Source organism: Lineus longissimus, chromosome 2 (assembly GCF_910592395.1).
Source record: "Lineus longissimus chromosome 2, tnLinLong1.2, whole genome shotgun sequence".
NCBI lineage: Eukaryota > Metazoa > Nemertea > Pilidiophora > Heteronemertea > Lineidae > Lineus > Lineus longissimus.
In genome coordinates, this window is record NC_088309.1 from 16,951,615 (window position 1) to 16,974,330 (window position 22,716).

The window sequence follows — 22,716 nt, forward strand, 5'->3', positions numbered from 1 at the left end:
GTTATTACATGAACAACTACTCGAAGCTTGTTTAAAAGCTAGTCAGTTATGTATCCCACAGTTTGGGAATATGCCTAAGTCAGGTCATGTCCCCGGGTGGAATGAGAAAATAAAACACGGTAGGGAAACAGCAATTTTCTGGCACAACATCTGGAAAAGTATCGGATCACCCAGGCAAGGTGCGGTCGCGGATATTCGTAGAGCAACTCGGGCAAAATACCACTACGAAATTCGACGGCTTAAGAAAAATAACGATATCGAAGAGAGAAATCACTTAGCAGAATCTCTCCTCGAAACCGATAGTAGGGCGTTTTGGTCAAGGGTTAATAAAATGAAAGGTAAAGCGTCAAGTTATGCTAACATAGTTGATGGTAAGACAGAAAAGGGTGATATCGCTAATATATTTGCTGATAAATACGACAAATTATATTCGAGTGTCTCATATCGTGAAGAGGAAATGAAAGTCCTCCTGGATGACATCGATTCCCAAATTGTGAATCAACATCACCATGTAATGTGTGGTCATGATGATCACGTGGTCACAGTAGCTGAAGTCCGAAATGCAATTGGGCTACTTAACAAGGGGAAACATGGCGGCAATTACAAAATCTATACGGACCATTTTATTCATAGTAGTGACAAATTTAAAGAATGCCTAGCGAAATTATTCACGGCGATGTTAACCCATGCATATGTACCACATGGTTTTAAGGAATCGACAATATTTCCTATCCCAAAAGATAAAAGAAAATCGCTGAAAGACTGACAACTATAGAGGGATTACTCGGGACGGTGTTAGATCATGTTCTGATGTCAAAAAACGAAAAAGTGTTTTCATCCTGTGATTTACAATTCGGGTTTAAGAAGAAAATGTCCACGACTCAGTGTACTTTCGTTTATAATGAGACGATTCAGTATTATAGAAACAGAGGAAGTGGTATTTACTCCATGTTTTTAGATGCAAGTAAGGCATTTGATAGAGTGAATTACATCAAATTATTCAAGTTATTACTTAAAAAGGGATGCTGTCCTATCATAACTAGGTTGCTCGCTATCCTGTATACATACCAAACAGTCAATGTATCTTGGAACGGTCACAGAAGTAGAAATTTTGGTGTGCGTAATGGTGTTAAGCAAGGAGGTGTTCTCTCCCCGATACTTTTTTGTATTTACACCGATGAACTGTTGTCAAGGTTAAAGGATTCTGGTTACGGATGCTATGTAGGAAATATATTTATGGGAGTATTTGCTTACGCTGATGATATAGTAATATTATCCCCAACTAGGCATTGGTTACGCATGCTCTTACAAATATGTTCGGTATTCTCAAAAGAATACCAGGTTATTTTCAATCCAACAAAAAGTCAACTAGTGTATTTAGGGGAAGGAGTAGAGAATCACCCCCCTTTTGCCTGGGAGGGTCATGTGATTAATGTCGTATCTTGGGCCACTCACCTTGGTCATATTGTTGGAGAGAATAGTGATGGGAAAAACCTTGAAAATGCCATCAACGTTTTGTATTCGAGAGTAAATACTTTGGTTGCTCAATTTGGACATTGCCACTCAGTAACAAAATACAAGTTATTCAAATCATTCGCAATGGCACTATATGGATGCGTGCTCTGGAATTTTACCCCCAGAAAACTTGATCGATTCTGCGTCGCCTGGAGGAAATGTGTCAGGAAATTATATAATGTGTCCTATTTGACACACTTTAATCTGCTCCCACTCATCTGTGAAGACCTACCCCCAGAACTGCAACTCCATACGCGCTTCTTAAAATTCATTGGTGGGATAGCAAGAAGCACTAACCCATTGCTAAGAATCGCCGGTCAGTTGGCCCTTAAGGGTAGTAATTCACAGGTCGCTAACAACATCAATACCGTGTGTGCAAAAGCGGGTGTTACAAAAAATGATGTTACACAGATTTCTATAAATAAAACTGTTTTTTAAAATGATGCAACAGTCATTCTAAGAGACAAGGGAAATGTCATCAGAGATATGATAAGTTCGAGAGACAATAGAGACCGCAATTTCTTTAATCTTGATGAGATTAATACTATATTAAATGATTTATGTGTAAACTAAATTCTACAGACACCTGAGACTGAATAATTTGTTGATGGTCAATATAATATCTGTATAAACAAGTTCAATTGAGTATCACTGGTAATTAGTTGTGGCATTCGCTGCCTGTTTCTAACTTGTTTTTAAAATGTTCTTCCATCTATTTATTTTTCTCACTGTACAATACAGCACTGCACTCTGTTGAATGTACTATTATGTACGATTAAATAAATAAATGAAATGAATTGAAGCGTCAAAATCGTATGTGCAGTCATAAGGAATAAGCAGGATTTATTTTCAAAGGATGATGGCACACACTTTTTTTCCAGTGCTCATTACAGTACTGTAAAGTCGTCCAAGTATCGTCAAATGATGCACTCCAACGCATGTGCTATTGCGTGACGACCCCTGGCCGAGTTTACACTAGATTAACTCTCCCTTAACGAGGCACGCCCTCTGCCTTCAGGACTACGTTCTCGACCAGAGTGACTGTTTATTGCACACAAAGCGATTGGTCGCGTGTGAATGTCCCAAGCAGACCCATGCAATGGGGTGAATAAGCCTTACATGTATTAGTATACAAGGCCTGTAGGCATTCATACGCCCTTAACAAGCGATTTTCATATCATATCATGAATATTTGTATACTCTCGGCCCTTGTCAGAAGATCGCGGTATCAGATCAGTTCTTGAGAACATCACAAAACCACTGGCTTCTTTGATAAGAATCGGTAAGTGTATGGTGATTATAAGCTGGGTTGCCGATTTCTTAACATACCATAGTGCAAAACTGATTTCTTGAAGCCGTTACACGCGTGAAAAACATGTTCAAATCGCTAAGAATCGGTATAGCCTGGGTGGGTAACCTCCTACCGCCTTTTCTCGGATATCTTTCCATGTCAGAGCTTTTTGAACGAGTTATAGCACCTCCAAAATCTCCATTTTGCGTTAGGAGCCTAAAGCATCTTGTTTACAGTATACAAAATTAAATGTTGACACCTTAACATATTTTCCAGATGGAAAACGAGACGTCAAACTCTGCCGCTTTTGAAAATTACGCCATTGCAGAGAACGGCGATGTGGGCAGCTATGGAACGAATCATGATGATGGCGCAACGGATGTTGACACGCAATGCGGCTATGGAGACTGTAAGCCCGCCTGCTTACAGAAGTGCCACAACACTAAGACAGCTTTGGTAGTTCTATCTATTTTCGCGATTATCCAAGGTAAAAATTGTCATGTTAGAACCACAACCTATGCTTAATACTATGTGATGAATTCTTGAAAGGCGTCTTCTATGCCAGCATTGGAGTTCATTATCTAGATTCTAGATTCACTCGTTACTTATGGCGAACTTATGAAACCTTTTTTCTAAAATGTGGTTTGTTTCTACTAGGGTTTGTCGTAAATGGGATCAACAACTCAAACACGACCTCCATGGAAAGGAGATTTGGCTTCTCGAGTCTTGAGGTCAGTTTTATATCGGCTTCCTACGATATCTCCGCCGGGCTTTTCGTTATACCCATTGGATACTATGGCCGACTGGGTCACAAGCCGCGGTGGCTGGCCACCGCCTGTCTGATTATGGGGGTCGGATCCTGCGTGATGTTCCTACCACATTTTATAACCGGCCCGTACGAATTCAGTCAGGATGCTGGGAATCTGTGTTCAGGTGCGTAGAATGATACTTTCATTTCCTTCGGCCGACTTAGAAAGCTTAAATCGTTGCTTACCGTATTGTACTACCGATAATTCTTAGCTAAGAAACCACCCATGAGAAAGACCGTCTTACCCAAAGTTGATAGTTATTATATTTGGGTCAAACTACATAGAATGGGTGATATACCACCGAGCGGTACACTCCGGACGCAGGGGACCGGCCTCGTTCCTCTCCTTAACCAAATAAGGATGACGCGATGGGCTGCCCATGGAGTCTATACACAGCGGCAGGTAATGAAACGCACCTGCCGTTGCACTACAGAAGTTTCTTTTAAGCATGTGCATGATTGTATTCCACCTGATGTTCCATGACGACCGCTAACCATTCGAATTTAGGAAGCCACCTGTTGACAAATAAGAGAACTGATCCTGCCAAAACTTGTCGTATCTTCACAGTTATCGTTTTTTGGTACGAGTTTCTCGAGGTCTCTTTCAGGGAACAGCACGCTATGTTCTACAAGGACCGACATACCCGGCGGGATGTATCTCCATCTTGCCATATTAGTCACAGGGCAGTTCCTTCACGGTATAGGTGGCACCACTCTTTACACACTTGGAATAATCTGGTTGGACGACAACGTGAAGCTGCATCAGTTACCGCTGTATGTCGGTAAGTTTCAGGGGGTGTATCGTTATGACGTCAGGGCCGAACATTTCATAAAAGCGAGAGTATTTCCAAACGCATACAGATTCCGTCACATTCCACGAAACCAGTCATGCGGATTTTGAACCGGGAAATTTTCGATTCAGCGTACGAACTTCCGCAGCGTTAGTCGCGCCTCCTTCTCCTTACATTTCCCCTTCTTTTTAATCGGTCTAGAAACCTCCCTTGCAGGAAAATATCAGTTCCACTTTATATATTTTGCTTTTGCTAGGTATAATGGAAGGGTGTTCTGCTCTTGGGCCAGCCATTGGATTTGTACTGGGAGGACTGTTCCTTGATTTCTATGTCGACTTTGACATTATTGATACGAACAAGTAAGTAGATGAAAACATGCATCTCTACAAGGTCATTACGATTGACTATTGACAGAGACGGGGGGGGGGATACCAACTTCCACGGATCTAACCTAAGATTGTCAGAGCTCACGTCAGTTCCCAGCAGTGACATTCCCGCTGAAGAAGGATCACTATAGTGCTTCGAACAAAGTTTGGTGTTCTATTCAAATATGGACAGGCTATATGAATAAACTGAGACGTGATTGAAAGATCGAGCCTTTTAATTGTAAGGTAAAATTGGCTTTGGTGGGTGAACTAAGCCTTGACATTATTCTCTGTTTACACTCGAGATTTGTAAATGACACAATATAGGAGGCTCTAAACGTACTCAATTTTACCATACTCTTTTGTTTCAGATTGACCCTGGCAAATACCGACCCGCGCTGGGTGGGTGCTTGGTGGACAGGGTTCATGCTGTCGGGAATCCTAGCAATACTATGCAGCCATTATTCTCTGTTTACACTCCAGATTTGTAAATGACACAATATAGGAGGCTCTAAACGTACTCAATTTTACCATACTCTTTTGTTTCAGATTGACCCTGGCAAATACCGACCCGCGCTGGGTGGGTGCTTGGTGGATAGGGTTCATGCTGTCGGGAATCCTAGCAATTCTATGCAGCCTTGTCGTCTACTGCTTTGGATGGGAGATGCCAGGTAATTTACTTCACCCGAGTAATAAGATTGCGCCTCTGACTCAAGCTAACTGAAAGGTTGCAGGTTTTACTGAAGGTCAGCTGCCCACAGTAGCAGTTGTTTTTGTTGTTACGTTCGAATTCTCACTGGCGGTAAATATCTGTCGCCACAAAAACTTCAAGGTATGAGGTAACTTATTGAGGCAAAACACCTTTGAGTGATTAACACAATAGTTTGATTTAAAACATGCGGAAGAGACAGTGTTACAAGCCTGATGGCGACAGAGGTTCAATAGTATGTTTGCAGGTAAAAAAGCTTGTTGCAATGCACCAAAATCCGTAAGGTTACTGCGTTCTCATTCAGTTCTGTTTTCGAGATCAGTTGTCCTGATGATGATGCCCATGCCAGAATGTCGAACGCATACTTAGCTAAAAAATACGATACGTCTAGATTATGAGATTTAAAACGATTCATAAATGAGAACAAAAACCTTTTTGACTTTCAGAAGCAGCAGAGAATCGCAAAGGAAGAATCTCCCAGGTGCACAATGATGGAAGCGAGAAACTCGCCATGAAACCAGGGTTTGGCATGACATTGAAAGACCTCCCGAAGTGCACCTGGTTACTGCTGAAGAACCCCACCTTCATGCTGTTGAACTTAGCAGGGATAACGGCCATGCTACTCGTCATGGCGTATGCTACGTTCATGCCAAAGTTTGTACAGAACCAGTTTCAGCAGACGGCGTCTTGGTCGGCCCTTCTGACGGGTAAGTTTTAAATTTGTTGCAACAAGTCCAAATCAAACCTCGACCCACTGACAAATGATCATAAATTCTTGTACAGTCGACAGGCAAGTACACATGTATTGATATCAAGCTTCCGGTCTTGTTCATTACCAGCTATTGCTTTGAATAGAGGGAGACTCCATCATTCCTATTGTTTGAGATTGGAAAGGTGTGAATTAATCTGGCAATTAGCCTCCTGTGCATTGGTGCATACAAACACTAAAATGTTTGGTTTTTGCTGATTTAGGGTCAAATAAATCAGCCAAAAGTTTTGAAAGCTTCACAAATGATTGTTGCAAGGAAGTACTTTATGATAGTTTGCGAAATTTTGATTAATTCTAGGTGAAAGGAATATTTTTCGCATATTTGTTGGGAAAAAAATTGAAAATCCTCCAATTTTCAACCCCCCTGGACACTATGAATTTTTCTCCAATAAAGCTGAAATCTTGGGAATATAATCCTAAGAGTTATATCAACCACGTCTGAAGTCGGGAGTTTGTATCAAATGTATAGTTTCGGAGCTAGCGCAGCTAGAAAAGCCCCCAAAACCCACTTTCTCAGGAATTTACACTACGGGCTACGAGTGAAGCATTACAGATTTACCAAAATTTTCAACCTATAGATGGACACATCGAATTTCCATCCAAATCACTCCAAATTTTGCCAGTAAATACCTAGACATATATAGAATTGTGTCAGAAGTCGGGAGTTGGGATTATTTTAACACCCCGCCCAAAAAGCCAACTTTATTAATATTTCCTATGCATTTTCCATTAGGCTTGCCAGGACCAATTAAGCAGGTGCACTAATTGGCTTAATTGGCTAGGCCCGCAATAGCTGGTAATGTGGCCAATCAGGATATCTCAATCCTGCTTCATGTGAAGACAGTTTTACGAATGGAACTAATCAGAATTCCTTGACAACATCCGTAGATCTTCCACGATAAAACAGGTAACGTTCGTGACCTTTTTCACATTCTGCACAATTCTACTTGTAGGTTTCGTGGCAATTCCCGGCATCGCGGGCGGACAGCTGATGGGGGGCATCATTCCCGCCAAAATGAAGCTGAAGGTCCGTGGCATGATAATACTCTCCGTAGTCTCCTTCGCCATCTGTCTCCTGCCAATGCCCGTGTTTTTTGCTAGATGTTCGCCTACCAGTTCAGCGGGGATAAATGCTTTCTATGGCAACAGGTAATTCTCTCTGATTTGGCAGCCATCTTGGACACCATTTTGAATCGGTCAGTTTTTTAAAGGGTGTCAACGAAAAATTTCCTGAGGAAAATTCACCCAGACCCCAACTGATAGCGTAAGTTGTTCTGGGACCTACGTCATTTGCGAGAACCCGTCAGGCGCTTATCCATCCCCAACTTGACCTCCGTGGGTTTAATTCAAGGAAGTGGCTATTTGGCAAGCACATGCTTGCTGCGCAGCAATTATTTTTAACTTGGGATGCAAGCATGCTTGCCGTCTAAAGTGAAGATCTAATCACAAGGTAGTAAGCAGAATACGCCCCTCTAATGAATATTAATTGGCATTTTCCACCGACCTTGTGTATTTCTGGACAAAAATACACAAAGTCCTCTCCTGATACTCTTTTAGAGCTATGTATGATCGATAAGTGGCACCTAACTGCAGTTTTGAGCCGACATTCACCGCTTCCACACATCAGTACCCGCCATTGTTTACTCGGTGTGGCGCATAAATTAGGAGAGTCATGAATATTTATATAATTAATGATCCAGTGACAAAAATAACGGACTGCGTAGCAAGCATGTGCTTGCCAAATAGCCAATTCCAATTAATATTCATTAGAGGGGCGTATTCTGCTTGCTTTCTTGTGACTAGATCTTCACTTAAGACGGCAAGCATGCTTGCCACCCAAGTTAAAAATAAGGCCGGGTCTATTTGGCAAGCCGCTCGCCGAACAGGCATCTTTTTTTGTCCTGGTTGGAGAGCCGCTTGCCAAACAGCAAGCATGCTTGCCAAATATCCCTTGCTTTAGTTCAATGTCATTCTTCTTTTCCTCAGTACCATCCCACTCCCAGAAGGGAATGTAAACTTGACAGCCCCGTGCAATTCTGGCTGCGACTGCTCAACCAAAACGCGGGAACCAATCTGTGGAGCTGATGGTGTAGAGTATTTCTCAGGGTGCTATGCTGGTTGCGGTGGGATAAGCTACACTGGCACAGGGGACGCTCAAACTAAGGTAGGACAGAGGTTTCGCAAGTTCACGATTACATTTAATTTTATTGTGTTCTGATTCAAATTCACCACTCGGCCATTTTATTTCAGAATTTCACCAACTGTGCGTGCATTGCACAAAACGTAGCAAGGAAGGTAGCTTCTACGAGAGCCGAGCAAGGTCGCTGTCCGACTAACTGTGATTATCTCATTCCATTTCTATTGCTGATGTTTATCATATCATTTGCCATGATATTGCCGCTGACGCCGTTAGTTACTGTCACTTTAAGGTAGGTAACTCGGATGTGATTTCGCGCATCCCTTCCGCTTACCAATGTATGTCTTTGCTCATTGATATCAGCCGCGTCAACACCCCTGGCCAAGGTGTGGAAGCGACACTGATAAAAGTCTCGCCGTACTATATTATAGATTTCCCCGTGGCACTACCAGAGGTGGCAAAATGGAATCGCGCCTGTTGTCTTTAATAACGCCCCCTTTCATGGTACATGTACATGATTTTCAACTTGTTCTTTTACAGGGTGGTTCCAGAAAATCTCCGTGGATATGCTCTTGCCGTGCAATGGGTTTTCATGAGATTTTTTGGTGAGTTCTCTTTAAAGTTAATTGTGCACACACAGAACGAGGAAACGACGTTGAGCCCTTGCCTCAAGAACGTTGTTTGCCGCCTAGTCGGGTAGTCGTCGGACCACGCTAGTGCAAATCGCAGGAGACTCTTCGGGCGCAAAGAAATTCAAATTACAAAATGTAGCTGATTTCTTGGAGATGTGCGAGCCAATCGATTGCCTTTTGATTTTGCGGCTTGTCAGCGGTGTCAACACTTGGCAATTTTGCCAAACGCTTCTCCGTTTAGATCCTCATTCGTTTAGACAATTGTAATGAATTTTAACTGGTTTTATTTCAGGCAGTTTTCCCGGCCCAATTATCTTCGGGTTGGTGTTGGACAGCTCCTGTATCGTCTGGCAAGACCGCTGCGGCGAGCGCGGATCATGCTGGTATTACGACAGCTTCAGAATGGGGTGGACCGTCTTCGCATTCTCCATAGCGACGGGGATAGCAAGTTTGATATTCATGGCCTTGGCAGTGTATGCTTACAAACCTCCGCCTGGTGAGCAGGACGGCGTGATGATTGAGTCCTCGTCACAATCCAAGAAAACAGGGATGGAAATCGGGGATGACGCACAAACTTTTGACAATGACATGAAGGACACTGATTTTGTGAATAATTCTGAAAAAGGTGATGACAGTAGCGTGAAGGGAGAGGACAATATGGTATTTTCGTCAACGAGTCTTTGATGATTAGATGTTCTCCACAAAACGATGTTGGTTATCGTTCGCTTTCAATCCGTCTACTCAATCCACTGTATACTCTAAAGCTGGTCGACACGATCAACATGGCACATGTACGCCTCGGCCTACAAGTGATGGCAACTTGTTTATGACCACGTCATTGATTATAATGGCCTATACGCCGTTTATAAAAATTTGTACTTGAGTTTGAAACTTTCTAATCGTGTAAATATGTATCAAATATAAATTTCAGTATTGCCGATGTGAAGACAGATATGCAAATACTACGAATACAAAATTTCAGCAAATTCGTTCGAATAATAACTGCACTATACGGCATTGTGTAGATCTGAATTTCTATCATTTTCTGGACTACCGGTCATTAAAAACGGCGTAAACCCCCAGTAAGATGACGGTGTTGGCATTGTCTTGGAGGTCTACCGAATCCCCGGGACAATCTGTAAAATCTGCATCAATAATCTTGGAGTTTTCTGGTATGAGACATTCAAAGAGGATTTGAATTGAATCATGCGGACATGGTGGTAGTGGATAGGAGTGTTGCGGCAAAGTTGTTTGTTTCCATGTTGAAGTAACCACTGGCACTGGTGTTGGTTTTCTTCGGCTCTCTGCCTGCTTCAATGACAATGCCGGAGGAAGTTCGTCAAATGCCGACTCCTGCATTACATTACTGAGGCTAGTCGGCCTGGTATCAATAGACGATTTAGAACTACTCAAGTGACACCATTTCAGGTATAGGGACTTTGGGAGGTGACACCATCGCTGGTACACTGACTTGGGGAGGGGACACTGTCTTGGGTTCAGGCATAATTAATGGAGGTGGTGCTGTCCTTGGCCCAACGACTGTTGGAGGTATACACCATCTTTGGTACATGGACTGGAGGGTGACACTGTCTCTGGTACAGAGACTTTGTCCTTGGTCCAGGGACTGATGGACTTTTCACTGTCTCTGGACCCAGGATTAGATGAGGGGACATTGTCTCTGATCAAGGGACTTGAGGAGGGGATACTGTCCTGGGTCCAGGTATCATTAATGGATGTGACGCTGTTCTTGGTCCAGGGACTGATGAAGGTGACACCATTTCTGGTAGAGGGAATTGGGGAGATGACACCATCACTGGTACACTGCCTTCGGGGGGGGACACTGCCCTTGCTCCAGGTATTAATAATGGAGGTGATGCTGTCCTTGGTCCATCGACTGATGGAGGTTACACCATCTCCGGTATAGGGACTTTGGTCAAAGACACTGTCCTGGGTCAAGGAATTATTATTGGTGTTGACGCTGCCCTTGGCCCAACGACACCATCTTCGGTACAGGGACTTGCGGAGGGGACACTGTCTCTTGTAGAGGAACTTGGGAGTGGACAGTCTCTGAATTGATCGATATACTCTAAAGTCGGAAGTCACCCACGCACGAAGTTCGCGGGCAGTAGCTTTAGTGATTACCAAACATGCCACAAATGTTAAACAAACGACAACAGGCTATGATTGAGATTACATCGGCTCACAGGTGAGTCAAAAAAAGAGATACATACTGCCTGGGTTTCTTCTTCCATTCTCATTTGATCCTCTTTAATATTCTTATGCTTTCCAATCAATTTAGCCACTGAAGTTCTAATTATTTGAAATATCTTATTACTGAGGCCAACTGTCTCTTTTCTAAAAAACAATAGCATTGTCTTTGCGCAATCGGGCAAGTGAAAATACACTGGAAATTCTTCCCATTCTCCGGACCCACCCTCATTTCTGTATATTTTCTTGAAGCAGTCTGCCAGGGAGCTACATCTGTTGGGATCACCCGCACCTCGTTGAATCTGAAACCTTGTCTTTATCAGATCCAAGGATGTATCAACGATACCTCCACAAAGCCTGAAACAAAGTCCACTTGTTATACCCACTGAGATGAGCCAAACTTGGGGTGGTCCACCAGCTAAAAGGGTCAATGAGTTTCAGTGAGATGGCCGGATTAGCTTGTACATGTCCATTTAATAGTACTAGAAGAAATGTACGACAAGCAAGTGAATGTTGTCAAAACAAATCTATTTTTCAATCAAGGTCAAATCTTTTTTGTAATATATATTTTTATTGAGGAACAAATATCAAGATAGACAAATTACATGAAACAGATATTACAAATACAGTATACATACGGGTATTTTTCAGAACACACTTTACCATTCACCTTTTTTAAATTCTTAATTTTTTCAAAAGATGTTCCCCCATTTGGTTTTTAGCTTTTCCGGTAGTGTATATTGTTCTTGTATTTGGCCTCGATCATCGATTTAGATGTCGCCGGTCATTTATTTCGCTAGATGATATCACATTCGACTATTTAAGACGAGAGTCAGAGCCAAGATAATGTCCCCATGGTCATTAAAATGTCACATCCAGGTAGTGTGGTTGACACAACTGCAAATGTTTCAAGATAGATGAAAGTGTTGGCCACTTATTAGTGAGGTAAAGACTGGAGAGACGCATCAGCACTAGTTTACATCGTTCGTGATGAAACCATTATTAAAATGTCACATTTTGAGTCTCGTGCATTGAGTCTCGTATAACGCCACCTCTCCCGTTATTTGGTACACACCACGCATGTGAGCTCGTGCCCATCTTTATACGGCTGACATGGAAGAGACCCGCAGCGTCCTTCCACAAGATACATCAGTGCTCCATTCTCGTCCTTAGCACCTCCTTCCGTACCTTTCTGAGGAGCATGGTCGACACAGGCATACGTGTACTGGGCCTTATGGGCGTAATGTGAGGACATCAGGTAGCCCCAGTACTCCATGTTCCATCCGGAGACACATTCGTTTGTCCCTGGTATCATCACCTGCAAAGTTAAGACAGAAACTACGTATCACAACGCACATTGTCACAATCAGTTAAATATCGTTGGGTCTTCACAGTGCATGGACGACTCTAAGGTAGTCTCCCGGACTTCCTCTGCCGTCTCTTGGATGTTGTAAATGAAGCCTTCTTCGTTTCATAAAAATATTATTGATACGCAGCCGACCACTTACCGAACTAGTTCTCAGCCGGCTTCTGCAGACGGCACATTGAACGTCAGAATTCGGCAGGTCATTTGGGTTCGAGTTAGTATGCTCGAACAGTTCGTTCACAATAGGTTCCACTTGGAATTCCACACCGTATATAAGCGACAAGTAATTTTGCTCCCCGGCCTTGTGTTTAGCGTATTTTGGATTATCAGTGAGACAGATATATTCACTCCCAGCACCCGTGTGTGCGTACCAGCCACCAGCAGCAAAACCTGGACAAAATAAAAAAATATCGCCCAGTGTCATGTGCCGATTTTGCTGATACATTTCGCATTTCAGACTTTGTATTCATCAATGAGTTCTCTATACTTGTCACCGTCTCTGCAAATTGACACTCCATGTTGGTCTAATATCCCTGCCTCTCTGGCCCAATTTACCGCGACTTGGCAGTTAACATGTTCATAGATAATCGACGGGGACCCGACGGCTTTTGACTGACTTCACTGTCTGGCGTTGGTCACATTGGCCAAAATGAGTACGAGTGTCTCACGAATGGCACATCCAGTTTCACCCGAATTTCGAAGATACGGCCCAAAAGTCGGTGTCTCACTATACAGAAAACCAGGCAAGACAGTTGGGGCCGCCGTCTGTAATCTCCCAGCAAGAATGAGAAGACCTAAACAAATAGCCTGGACGACGAAACAACCTGTTGATAGCCCACCTACCTTTATAAACTAGGTCTGCCTCATCTGGACACTCGGTTCGACCCCAGCGGATGTAAGTGGCACCGCCGACTGGCGGGGCTTGGCGGTTGGTCGAGCGTTTCGGACGCGTATTTTCCTCCTCCGTCAGGCCAGCCTGGAACCTCTTCTCTTGTTGTGTAAACTTGTTGTGGATGATTGCGTTCCATGTGATAAGACCGCACAGGATGAAGAGGAGGACACCCGTCTTCACTGATTCACGACTCGCCATTTTAGAATGTTGTACTGGGCATTAAAGTGCATACTCATTCTACATATCAAGAACACTGCTCTTTTTTCGAATAAGAACGAGGTCATATTAACAACATTTCATAATTATCATATATTTTGCCAGGTCTATACTTGTTCGATTTAAAATGACGATGGCAGGGGAAAACGAGATCCAGTGGGGTCGTGGATGGTGTGAGGTGATGGGGGCATCCTTAACTAACATGCCATACCAGTCGCTAGACAATAATAATGATAATGATAATGATAACAATAATAAGTGTGCGAGGGGAGGAGGATACCACTGACTCTGGATTTTCGAGGCTGTCTGATCTCAGCCCTCCCGGAGTGGGAGAGACCAGTGTCGGTTTGCAGTATTCTCACATCGCACACGACACTGAGGAGCCACAGCCACCTGTCCACACCAACCCAACGATAAAAGCCCATTCATAGACATCTTAAACTCCTCGTTTGAATTGCCAAAGACCCATGTATTTCCGGTTGCTCGGCTCCTAACGGATGAAATGGCTTAATTATCACTCATTTGAATGCTTGGTGTGTTGGTGCCTGAGACAGTGTAGGGTGATGGGATGACCAACTGGGTTGGGCGAGCGAGGTTAGTCGCACAACACATGACCAAGGTCTCCAGTCGTATCCCGTGTGGTCGCAGTCTCTCTTCTTGGTCTCCCTCCCCCGGCCTCCCACCCGAGAAATGGAATGAGGGGAATCGATCGAAAGGCGTTCGGTCGAGACGGGTCACCATGTTGCGTCAGTGGGGGTGTCTAAACATGAGAGCCCTCCCGCGGACAGACGGCTAGTCACCGATGTCTGAGTCACTCACTGTGAGCAAGTGGCTGTGATTGCCATGACTGAGGACGTAGCTGTGTTCACCGTCGTTCCACACCCTCGATCCCCTTACACCCGAAACTGGTCAAACAAGTTAAGCCAACTGTCCTCCCACATGCGTTGACAATATTTCATACCGATCGCATGTTCTTCTAATCACACGTGAGCATGGAATTAAGATCCTGGGGCAGTGCATTTCGTCATCCTGATCGTCTCTCCTTATGTACCGGGCGACAAGACGAAGCCGTCCCACTACTGCGCGTGTCCGGTGTGGAATTGGCTGATGCAATATCTTCTCAAGACACATCAAAGAAGCCCATTTTTGCATAAAAAACACAACCCAGCTCCTCATGAATAATTCCCAGATAGATATTCAGAACCTTTCCACTCAAAGCTTGTCTCTCGACCGCTTCAACTTTGTGAGTTTCGCCATTCTTTCATTTGTCATCAAGCATTCGTGTTACGTGTCCAGGTAGGGAATGCCATCGTTCCCGCTGAAGGCGGCTCAGTATGCCGCCAAGCCAGGCAACTGTATTTCTAGTGATGACTACGGCGCGGCCCTATCTTGTCCAAGCGCGAGCAGACGATTATCGCTGCGGAATCAAGAAATAAAGTACAGTCATCACAGTCATCACCATTATCATCAATACTATTCACTTGTCTTCTTATCACTTGAATGATTTCGCGACATCTCCGCGTGTTTCTTTCACGGCAAGGTCACCGTCGTTTCGAATGGAACGTTGTTCCTTTGGTCTGAAGTTGAAACGCAAGTGTTAACGTTGCGCATTCCGCCATGTCAACCCGTTCTGGGCACACTCGAGAAGCATATGACACCCCTGGCAGTGGAAAGGTCAACTAATTGCATCACAATCCTGGCGATACAACAATCCCTTTAAATCAGGATCCCTCGTGATTCATCCTCAGACCAATCTCAGGGACCGTGTTGTCCTTGGCCAATCTGCACACTTGGGTATTCTCACCACTCTCACTCAGTAAATTGACCTGTCCGAACCACCTGTCTCTGTTTCTATACAATTAATGCAACGGGCTGCTTCATACATATCTTAACTGTTTTAGGGAACAAGATAGGGCAGTGACCCTAACCAAGGGAAGCTCGGGAGCCGAGATCTGTGGCGCGGATGAGATCTCTGCCCTTTTTTTCGTGAGGGGGGAGTAGAAGTGGACTAGCTCGAATGGGTAGAGTCACTGCACTTGGCTAATTTAATAGGACCGAGACGCACTGTGTGTCGTAGCACAAAAGTAAATAACGTTCCATCCAGTATTTTGATGAATGATGAAGGTGGTTTATTAGTAACTTATATTTGAGATGGCTGATGTTTGTTGTTAGCCAAAAAAAACGTCGAAAAACTGAGTGCAGAGTGTGTATTATTTCTTTAAGGCGGGTGTTTAAATAACCCAACTCTCGGCAACAGCAGTTGCTAAAAGATCTCTAAGTCTGAAAGAGAGCAACCGTCGTCCGGAGCGATATTATTGCTAGGGACGTAGTTTAGATTTGTCGTCCAGGAGACGCCCGTGGCCGAGCCGATTGTTGCCTATAGTTGACCTTATTGTGTCAACACCAACGTCAGCCAAGGATACATATTTACATTAGTTAATATTTACATGTTTATAGCATGGCAATAGTAGACTGTCTGTAGTACAACGCTGCAGATCCCTGACAGGAGAAGCAAGGCTGGATGGAAACGTTAAGAATGACTTGTAACCTAAGGAGGGAGACTGAGGAGTTGCCAGTGGGAAGGTCACCGTGTCATGTATGTGGTAATGATTGGCTCAGCTTTAAATCAATGTTTTTTTGAGTCCGAAATACGGTTCATGAATTACAGTGGTATCGAGTGAGACATGTCCATATGAATTTCTGACAGTAAGTCTTCACTGAATGAAAAGACACCAATACGTCAATGAGGCTGAGCAACCAGATAATGATCAGCAATACAGTTAGTTCATGGGTTCCCGTGTTTTTTTGCTAGATGTTCGCCTACCAGTTCAGCGGGGATAAGTGCTTTCTATGGCAACAGGTAATTCTCTCTGATTTGGCAGCCATCTTGGACACCATTTTGAATCGTTCAGATTTTTAATGGGTGTCAACGAAAAATTTCCTGAGGAATATTCACCTAGACCCCAACTGATAGCGTAAGTTGTTCCGGGACCTACGTCATTTGCGAGAACCCGTCAGACGCTTATCATCCCCAACTTGACCTCCGTTGGTTTATTTTAATGTCATTCTTCTTTTCTTCAGTACTATCCCACTCCCAGAATAACTGTAAACTTGACAGCCCCGTGAAATTCTGGCTGCGACTGCTCAACCAAAACGCGGGAACCAATCTGTGGAGCTGATGGTGTAGAGTATTTCTCAGGGTGCTATGCTGGTTGTGGTGGGATAAGCTACACTGGCACAGGGGACGCTCAAACTAAGGTAGAAGAGAGGTGTTGGCAAGTTCACGGTTACATTTAATTTTATTGTGTTCTAATTCAAATTCACCACTCGGCCATTTTATTTCAGAATTTCACCAACTGTGCGTGCATTGCACAAAACGTAGCAAGGAAGGTAGCTTCAACGAGAGCCGAGCCAGGCTGCTGTCCGACCAACTGTGATTATCTCATTCCATTTCTATTGCTGATGTTTATCATATCATTTGCCATGATATTGCCGCTGACGCCGTTAGTTACTGTCACTTTAAGGTAGGTAACTCGGATGTGATTTCGCACATCCCTTCCGCTTACCAATGTATGTCTTTGCTCAGTGATATCAGCCGCGTCAACACCCCTGGCCAAGGAGTGGAAGCGACACTGATAAAAGTCTCGCCGTACTATATTATAGATTTCCCCGTGGCACTACCAGAGGTGACAAAATGGAATCGCGCCTGTTGTCTTTAATAACGCCCCCTTTCATGGTACATGTACATGTTTTTAAACTTGTTCTTTTACAGGGTGGTTCAGAAAATCTCCGTGGATATGCTCTTGCCGTGCAATGGGTTTTCATGAGATTTTTTGGTGAGTTCTCTTTAAAGTTAATTGTGCACACACAGAAAGAGGAAACGACGTTGAGCCCTTGCCTCAAGAACGTTGTTGGCCGCCTAGTCGGGTAGTCGTCGGACCACGCTAGTGCAAATCGCAGGACACTCTTCGGGCGCAAAGAAATTCAAATTACATACAAAATGTAGCTGATTTCTTGGAGATGTGCAAGCCAATCGATTGCCTTTTGATTTTGCGGCTCGTCAGCGGTGTCAACACTTGGCAATTTTGCCAAACGCTTCTCCGCTTAGATCCTCATTCGTTTAGACAAGTGTAATGAATTTTAACTGGTTTTATTTCAGGGAGTTTTCCCGGCCCAATTATCTTCGGGTTGGTGTTGGACAGCTCCTGTATCGTCTGGCAAGACCGCTGCGGCGAGCGCGGATCATGCTGATATTACGACAGCTTCAGAATGGGGTGGACCGTCTTCGCATTCTCCATAGCGACGGGGATAGCAAGTTTGATATTCATGGCCTTGGCAGTGTATGCTTACAAACCTCCGCCTGGTGAGCAGGACGGCGTGATGATTGAGTCCTCGTCACAATCCAAGAAAACAGGGATGGAAATCGGGGATGACGCACAAACTTTTGACAATGACATGAAGGACACTGATTTTGTGAATAATTCTGAAAAAGGTGATGACAGTAGCGTGAAGGGAGAGGACAATATGGTATTTTCGTCAACGAGTCTTTGATGATTAGATGTTCTCCACAAAACGATGACGGTTATCGTTTGCTTTCAATCCGTTTACTCAATCCACTGTATACTCTAAAGCTGGTCGACACGATTAACATGGCACATGTACGCCTCGGCCTACAAGTGATGGCAACTTGTTTATGACCACGTCATTGATTATAATGGCCTATAGTAAAAAAATTGTACTTGAGTTTGAAACTTTCTAATCGTGAAAATACGTATCAAATATAAATTTCAGTATTGCCGATGTGAAGACAGATATGCAAATACTACGAATACAAAATTTCAGCAAATTCGTTCGAAATAATAACTGCACTATACGGCATTGTGTAGATCTGAATTTCTATCATTTTCTGGACTACCGGTCATTACAAATGGCGTAAACCCCCAGTAAGATGACGGTGTTGGCATTGTCTTGGGGTCTACCAAATCCCCAGGACAAATCTGTAAAATCTGCATCAACGATCTTGGAGTTTTCTCTTATGAGACATTCGAAGAGGACTTGAATTGAATCATGCGGACATGGTGGTAGTGGATAGGAGTGTTGCGGCAAAGTTGTTTGTTTCCATGTTGTAGTAACCACTGGCACTGGTGTTGGTTTTCTTCGGCTCTCTGCCTGCTTCAATGACAATGCCGAAGGAAGTCCGTCACATGCCGACCATTTAGAACTTCTCAAGTGACACCATCTTTGTAACAGGGACTTTGGGCGGGGACACTGGCCCCGGTCCAGGTATTATTAATGGAGGTGACGGTGTCCTTGGTCCAGGGACTGATGGACGTGTCACTGTCTCTGGACCCGGGATTAGATGAGGGGACACTGCCTCTGTTCAAGGGACTTGAGGAGGGGATACTGTCCTGGTTCCAGGTATTGTTAATGGAGAAGACGCTGTTCTTGGTCCAGGGGTTGATGGAGGTTACACCATCTCTTGTATAGGGACTTGGGGAGGGGACACCATCACTGGCACACTGACTTGGGGAGGGGACACTGTTCTGGGTCCAGGTATTTTTAATGGATGTGATGCTGTCCTTGGTCCAGGGGCTGATGAAGGTGACGCCATCTCTGGTATAGGGACTTGGGGAGGTGACACCATCACTGGTACACTGACTTGGGGAGGGGACACTGTCTTGGGTTCAGGTATTATTAATGAAGGTGATGCTGTCCTTGGGCCAACGACTGTTGGAGGTTGACATCATCTTTGACACAGGGACTTGAGGGGGACACTGTCTCTGAAACTGTGTCCCGGGTCAAGGTACAATCAATGGAGTTGACGCTGTCCTTGGCCCAACGTCGGTTGGAGGTACACGCCATCTTTGGTACAGGGTCATGAGGAGGGGACACTGTCTTTGGTACAGGGACTTTGGTCGGGAACACTGTCCCGGGTCCAGGTATTATCAATGGAGGTGACGCTGTCCTTAGACCAGGGATTGATGGACGTGTCATTGTCTCTTGTCCCGGGATTAAGAGGAACTTGGGAGTGGACAGTCTCTGAATTGATCGATATACTCGAAATTCTCCTTTACAGTCACCCAGTGGTACATACGCACGAAGTTTGCGGGCAGCAGCTTTGGTGATTACCAAACATGCCACAAATGTTAAACAAACGGCAACGGGCTACTCTTGAGATTACATCGGCTCACAAGTGAGTCAAAAAAAGATACATACTGCCTGGGTTTTTCTTCCATTCTCATTTGATCCTCTTTAATATTCTTATGCTTTCCAATCAATTTAGCCACTGAAGTTGAGTACATGAAATAGAGCAATGATTCTATTTATTGGAAAGCTCTTATTACTGAGGCCAATTGTCTGTTTTCTAAAGAGAATAGCATTCTCTTTGCGCAATCGGGCAAGTGAAAATACACTGGAAATTCCTCCCATTCTCCGAACCCACCCCTCATTTCTGTATATTTTCTTGAAGCAGTCTGCCAGGGAACTACATCTGTTGGGATCACCCACACCTCGTTGAATCTGAAACCTTGTCTTTATCAGATCCAGTGGATGTATCGACGATACCTCCACAAAGCCTGAAACAAAGTCCACTTGTTATACCCACTGAGATGAGCCAAACTTGGGGTGGTCCACCAGTTAAAAGGGTCAATGAGTTTCAGTGAGATGGCCGGATTAGCTTGTACATGTCCATTTAATAGTACTAGAAGAAATGTACGAAAAGCAAGTGGATGTTGTCAAAACAAATCTATTTTTCAATCAAGGTCAAATCTTTTTTGTAATATATATTTTTATTGAGGAACAAATATCAAGATAGACAAATTACATGAAACAGATATTACAAATACAGTATACATACGGGTATTTTTCAGAACACACTTTACCATTCACCTTTTTTAAATTCTTAATTTTTTCAAAAGATGTTCCCCATTTGGTTTTTAGCTTTTCCGGTAGTGTATATTGTTCTTGTATTTGGCCTCGATCATCGATTTAGATGTCGCCGGTCATTTATTTCGCTAGATGATATCACATTCTACTATTTAAGACAAGAGTCAGAGCCAAGATAATGTCCCCATGGTCATTAAAATGTCACATCCAGGTAGTGTGGTTGGCACAACTGCAAATGTTTCAAGATTGAAAGTGTTGGCCACTTATTAGTGAGGTAAAGACTGGAGAGACGCATCAGCACTAGTTTTCATCGTTCGTGATGAAACCATTATCAAAATGTCACATTTTGAGTCTCGTGCATTGAGTCTCGTATAACGCCACCTCTCCCGTTATTTGGTACACACCACGCATGTGAACTCGTGCCCATCTTTATAGGGCTGACATGGAAGAGACCCGCAGCGCCCTTCCACAAGATACATCAGTGCTCCATTCTCGTCCTTAGCACCTCCTTCCGTACCTTTCTGAGGTGCATGGTCGACACAGGCATACGTGTACTGGGCCTTATGGTTGTAATATGAGGACATCAGATAGCCCCAGTACTCCATGTTCCATCCGGAGACACATTCGTTTGTCCCTGGTATCATCACCTGCAAAGTTAAGACAGAAACTACGTAACACTCCGCACATTGTCACAATCAGTTGAATATCGTTGGGTCTTCACAGTGCATGGACGACTCTAAGGTAGTCTCCCGGACTTCCTCTGCCGTCTCTTGGATGTTGTAAATGAAGCCTTCTTCGTTTCATAAGAATATTATTGATACGCAGCCGACCACTTACCGAACTAGTTCTCAGCCGGCTTCTGCAGACGGCACATTGAACGTCAGAATTCGGCAGGTCATTTGGGTTCGAGTTAGTATGCTCGAACAGTTCGTTCACAATAGGTTGCGCTTGGAATTCCACACCGTATATAAACGACAAGTAATTTTGCTCCCCGGCCTTGTGTTTAGCGTATTTTGGATTATCAGTGAGACAGATATATTCACTCCCAGCACCCGTGTGTGCGTACCAGCCACCAGCAGCAAAACCTGGACAAAATAAAAAAATATCGCCCAGTGTCATGTGCCGATTTTGCTGATACATTTCGCATTTCAGACTTTGTATTCATCAATGAGTTCTCTATACTTGTCACCGCCTCTGCAAAATGACACTCCATGTTGGTCTAATATCACTGCCTCTCTGGCCCAATTTACCGCGACTTGGCAGTTAACATGTTCATAGATAATCGACGGGGACCCGACGGCTTTTGACTGACTTCACTGTCTGGCGTTGGTCACATTGGCCAAAATGAGTACGAGTGTCTCACGAATGGCACATCCAGTTTCACCCGAATTTCGAAGATACGGCCCAAAAGTCGGTGTCTCACTATACAGAAAACCAGGCAAGACAGTTGGGGCCGCCGTCTGTAATCTCCCAGCAAGAATGAGAAGACATAAACAAATAGCCTGGACGACGAAACAACCTGTTGATAGCCCACCTACCTTTATAAACTAGGTCTGCCTCATCTGGACACTCGGTTCGACCTCGGCGGATGTAAGTGGCACCGCCGACTGGCGGGGCTTGGCGGTTGGTCGAGCGTTTCGGACGCGTATTTTCCTCCTCCGTCAGGCCAGCCTGGAACCTCTTCTCTTGTTGTGTAAACTTGTTGTGGATGATTGCGTTCCATGTGATAAGACCGCACAGGATGAAGAGGAGGACACCCGTCTTCACTGATTCACGACTCGCCATTTTAGAATGTTGTACTGGGCATTAAAGTGCATACTCATTCTACATATCAAGAACACTGCTCTTTTTTCGAATAAGAACGAGGTCATATTAACAACATTTCATAATTATCATATATTTTGCCAGGTCTATACTTGTTCGATTTAAAATGACGATGGCAGGGGAAAACGAGATCCAGTGGGGTCGTGGATGGTGTGAGGTGATGGGGGCATCCTTAACTAACATGCCATACCAGTCGCTAGACAATAATACTGATAATGATAATGATAACAATAATAAGTGTGCGAGGGGAGGAGGATACCACTGACTCTGGATTTTCGAGGCTGTCTGATCTCAGCCCTCCCGGAGTG

At 44.1% G+C, this 22,716-nt stretch overlaps 3 protein-coding genes across 3 annotated transcripts; 1 reads left to right on the forward strand and 2 right to left on the reverse strand.

The window, feature by feature from the left end:
• The first annotated feature begins 2,679 nt into the window (after positions 1-2,679).
• On the forward strand, positions 2,680-10,028 carry LOC135483705 (solute carrier organic anion transporter family member 4A1-like). The gene is made up of 12 exons (XM_064764701.1): positions 2,680-2,797; positions 3,083-3,293; positions 3,464-3,739; positions 4,223-4,396; positions 4,662-4,764; positions 5,320-5,441; positions 5,926-6,186; positions 7,202-7,397; positions 8,235-8,412; positions 8,499-8,677; positions 8,926-8,990; positions 9,310-10,028. Exons 2-12 carry the CDS (start codon positions 3,083-3,085, stop codon positions 9,699-9,701), a joined length of 2,157 nt encoding a protein of 718 aa, XP_064620771.1. The 5' UTR covers positions 2,680-2,797; the 3' UTR covers positions 9,702-10,028.
• Positions 10,029-11,812: 1,784 nt separating this feature from the next.
• Positions 11,813-13,681, reverse strand: LOC135482953 (uncharacterized). The gene is made up of 3 exons (XM_064763438.1): positions 13,435-13,681; positions 12,734-12,981; positions 11,813-12,543 (listed from the first exon to the last, which is right to left on the reverse strand). Exons 1-3 carry the CDS (start codon positions 13,679-13,681, stop codon positions 12,286-12,288), a joined length of 753 nt encoding a protein of 250 aa, XP_064619508.1. The 3' UTR covers positions 11,813-12,285.
• Positions 13,682-20,503: 6,822 nt separating this feature from the next.
• LOC135482955 (uncharacterized) lies at positions 20,504-22,369 on the reverse strand. Its single transcript, XM_064763439.1, has 3 exons — positions 22,123-22,369; positions 21,422-21,669; positions 20,504-21,231 (listed from the first exon to the last, which is right to left on the reverse strand). Exons 1-3 carry the CDS (start codon positions 22,367-22,369, stop codon positions 20,974-20,976), a joined length of 753 nt encoding a protein of 250 aa, XP_064619509.1. The 3' UTR covers positions 20,504-20,973.
• Positions 22,370-22,716: the final 347 nt, after the last annotated feature.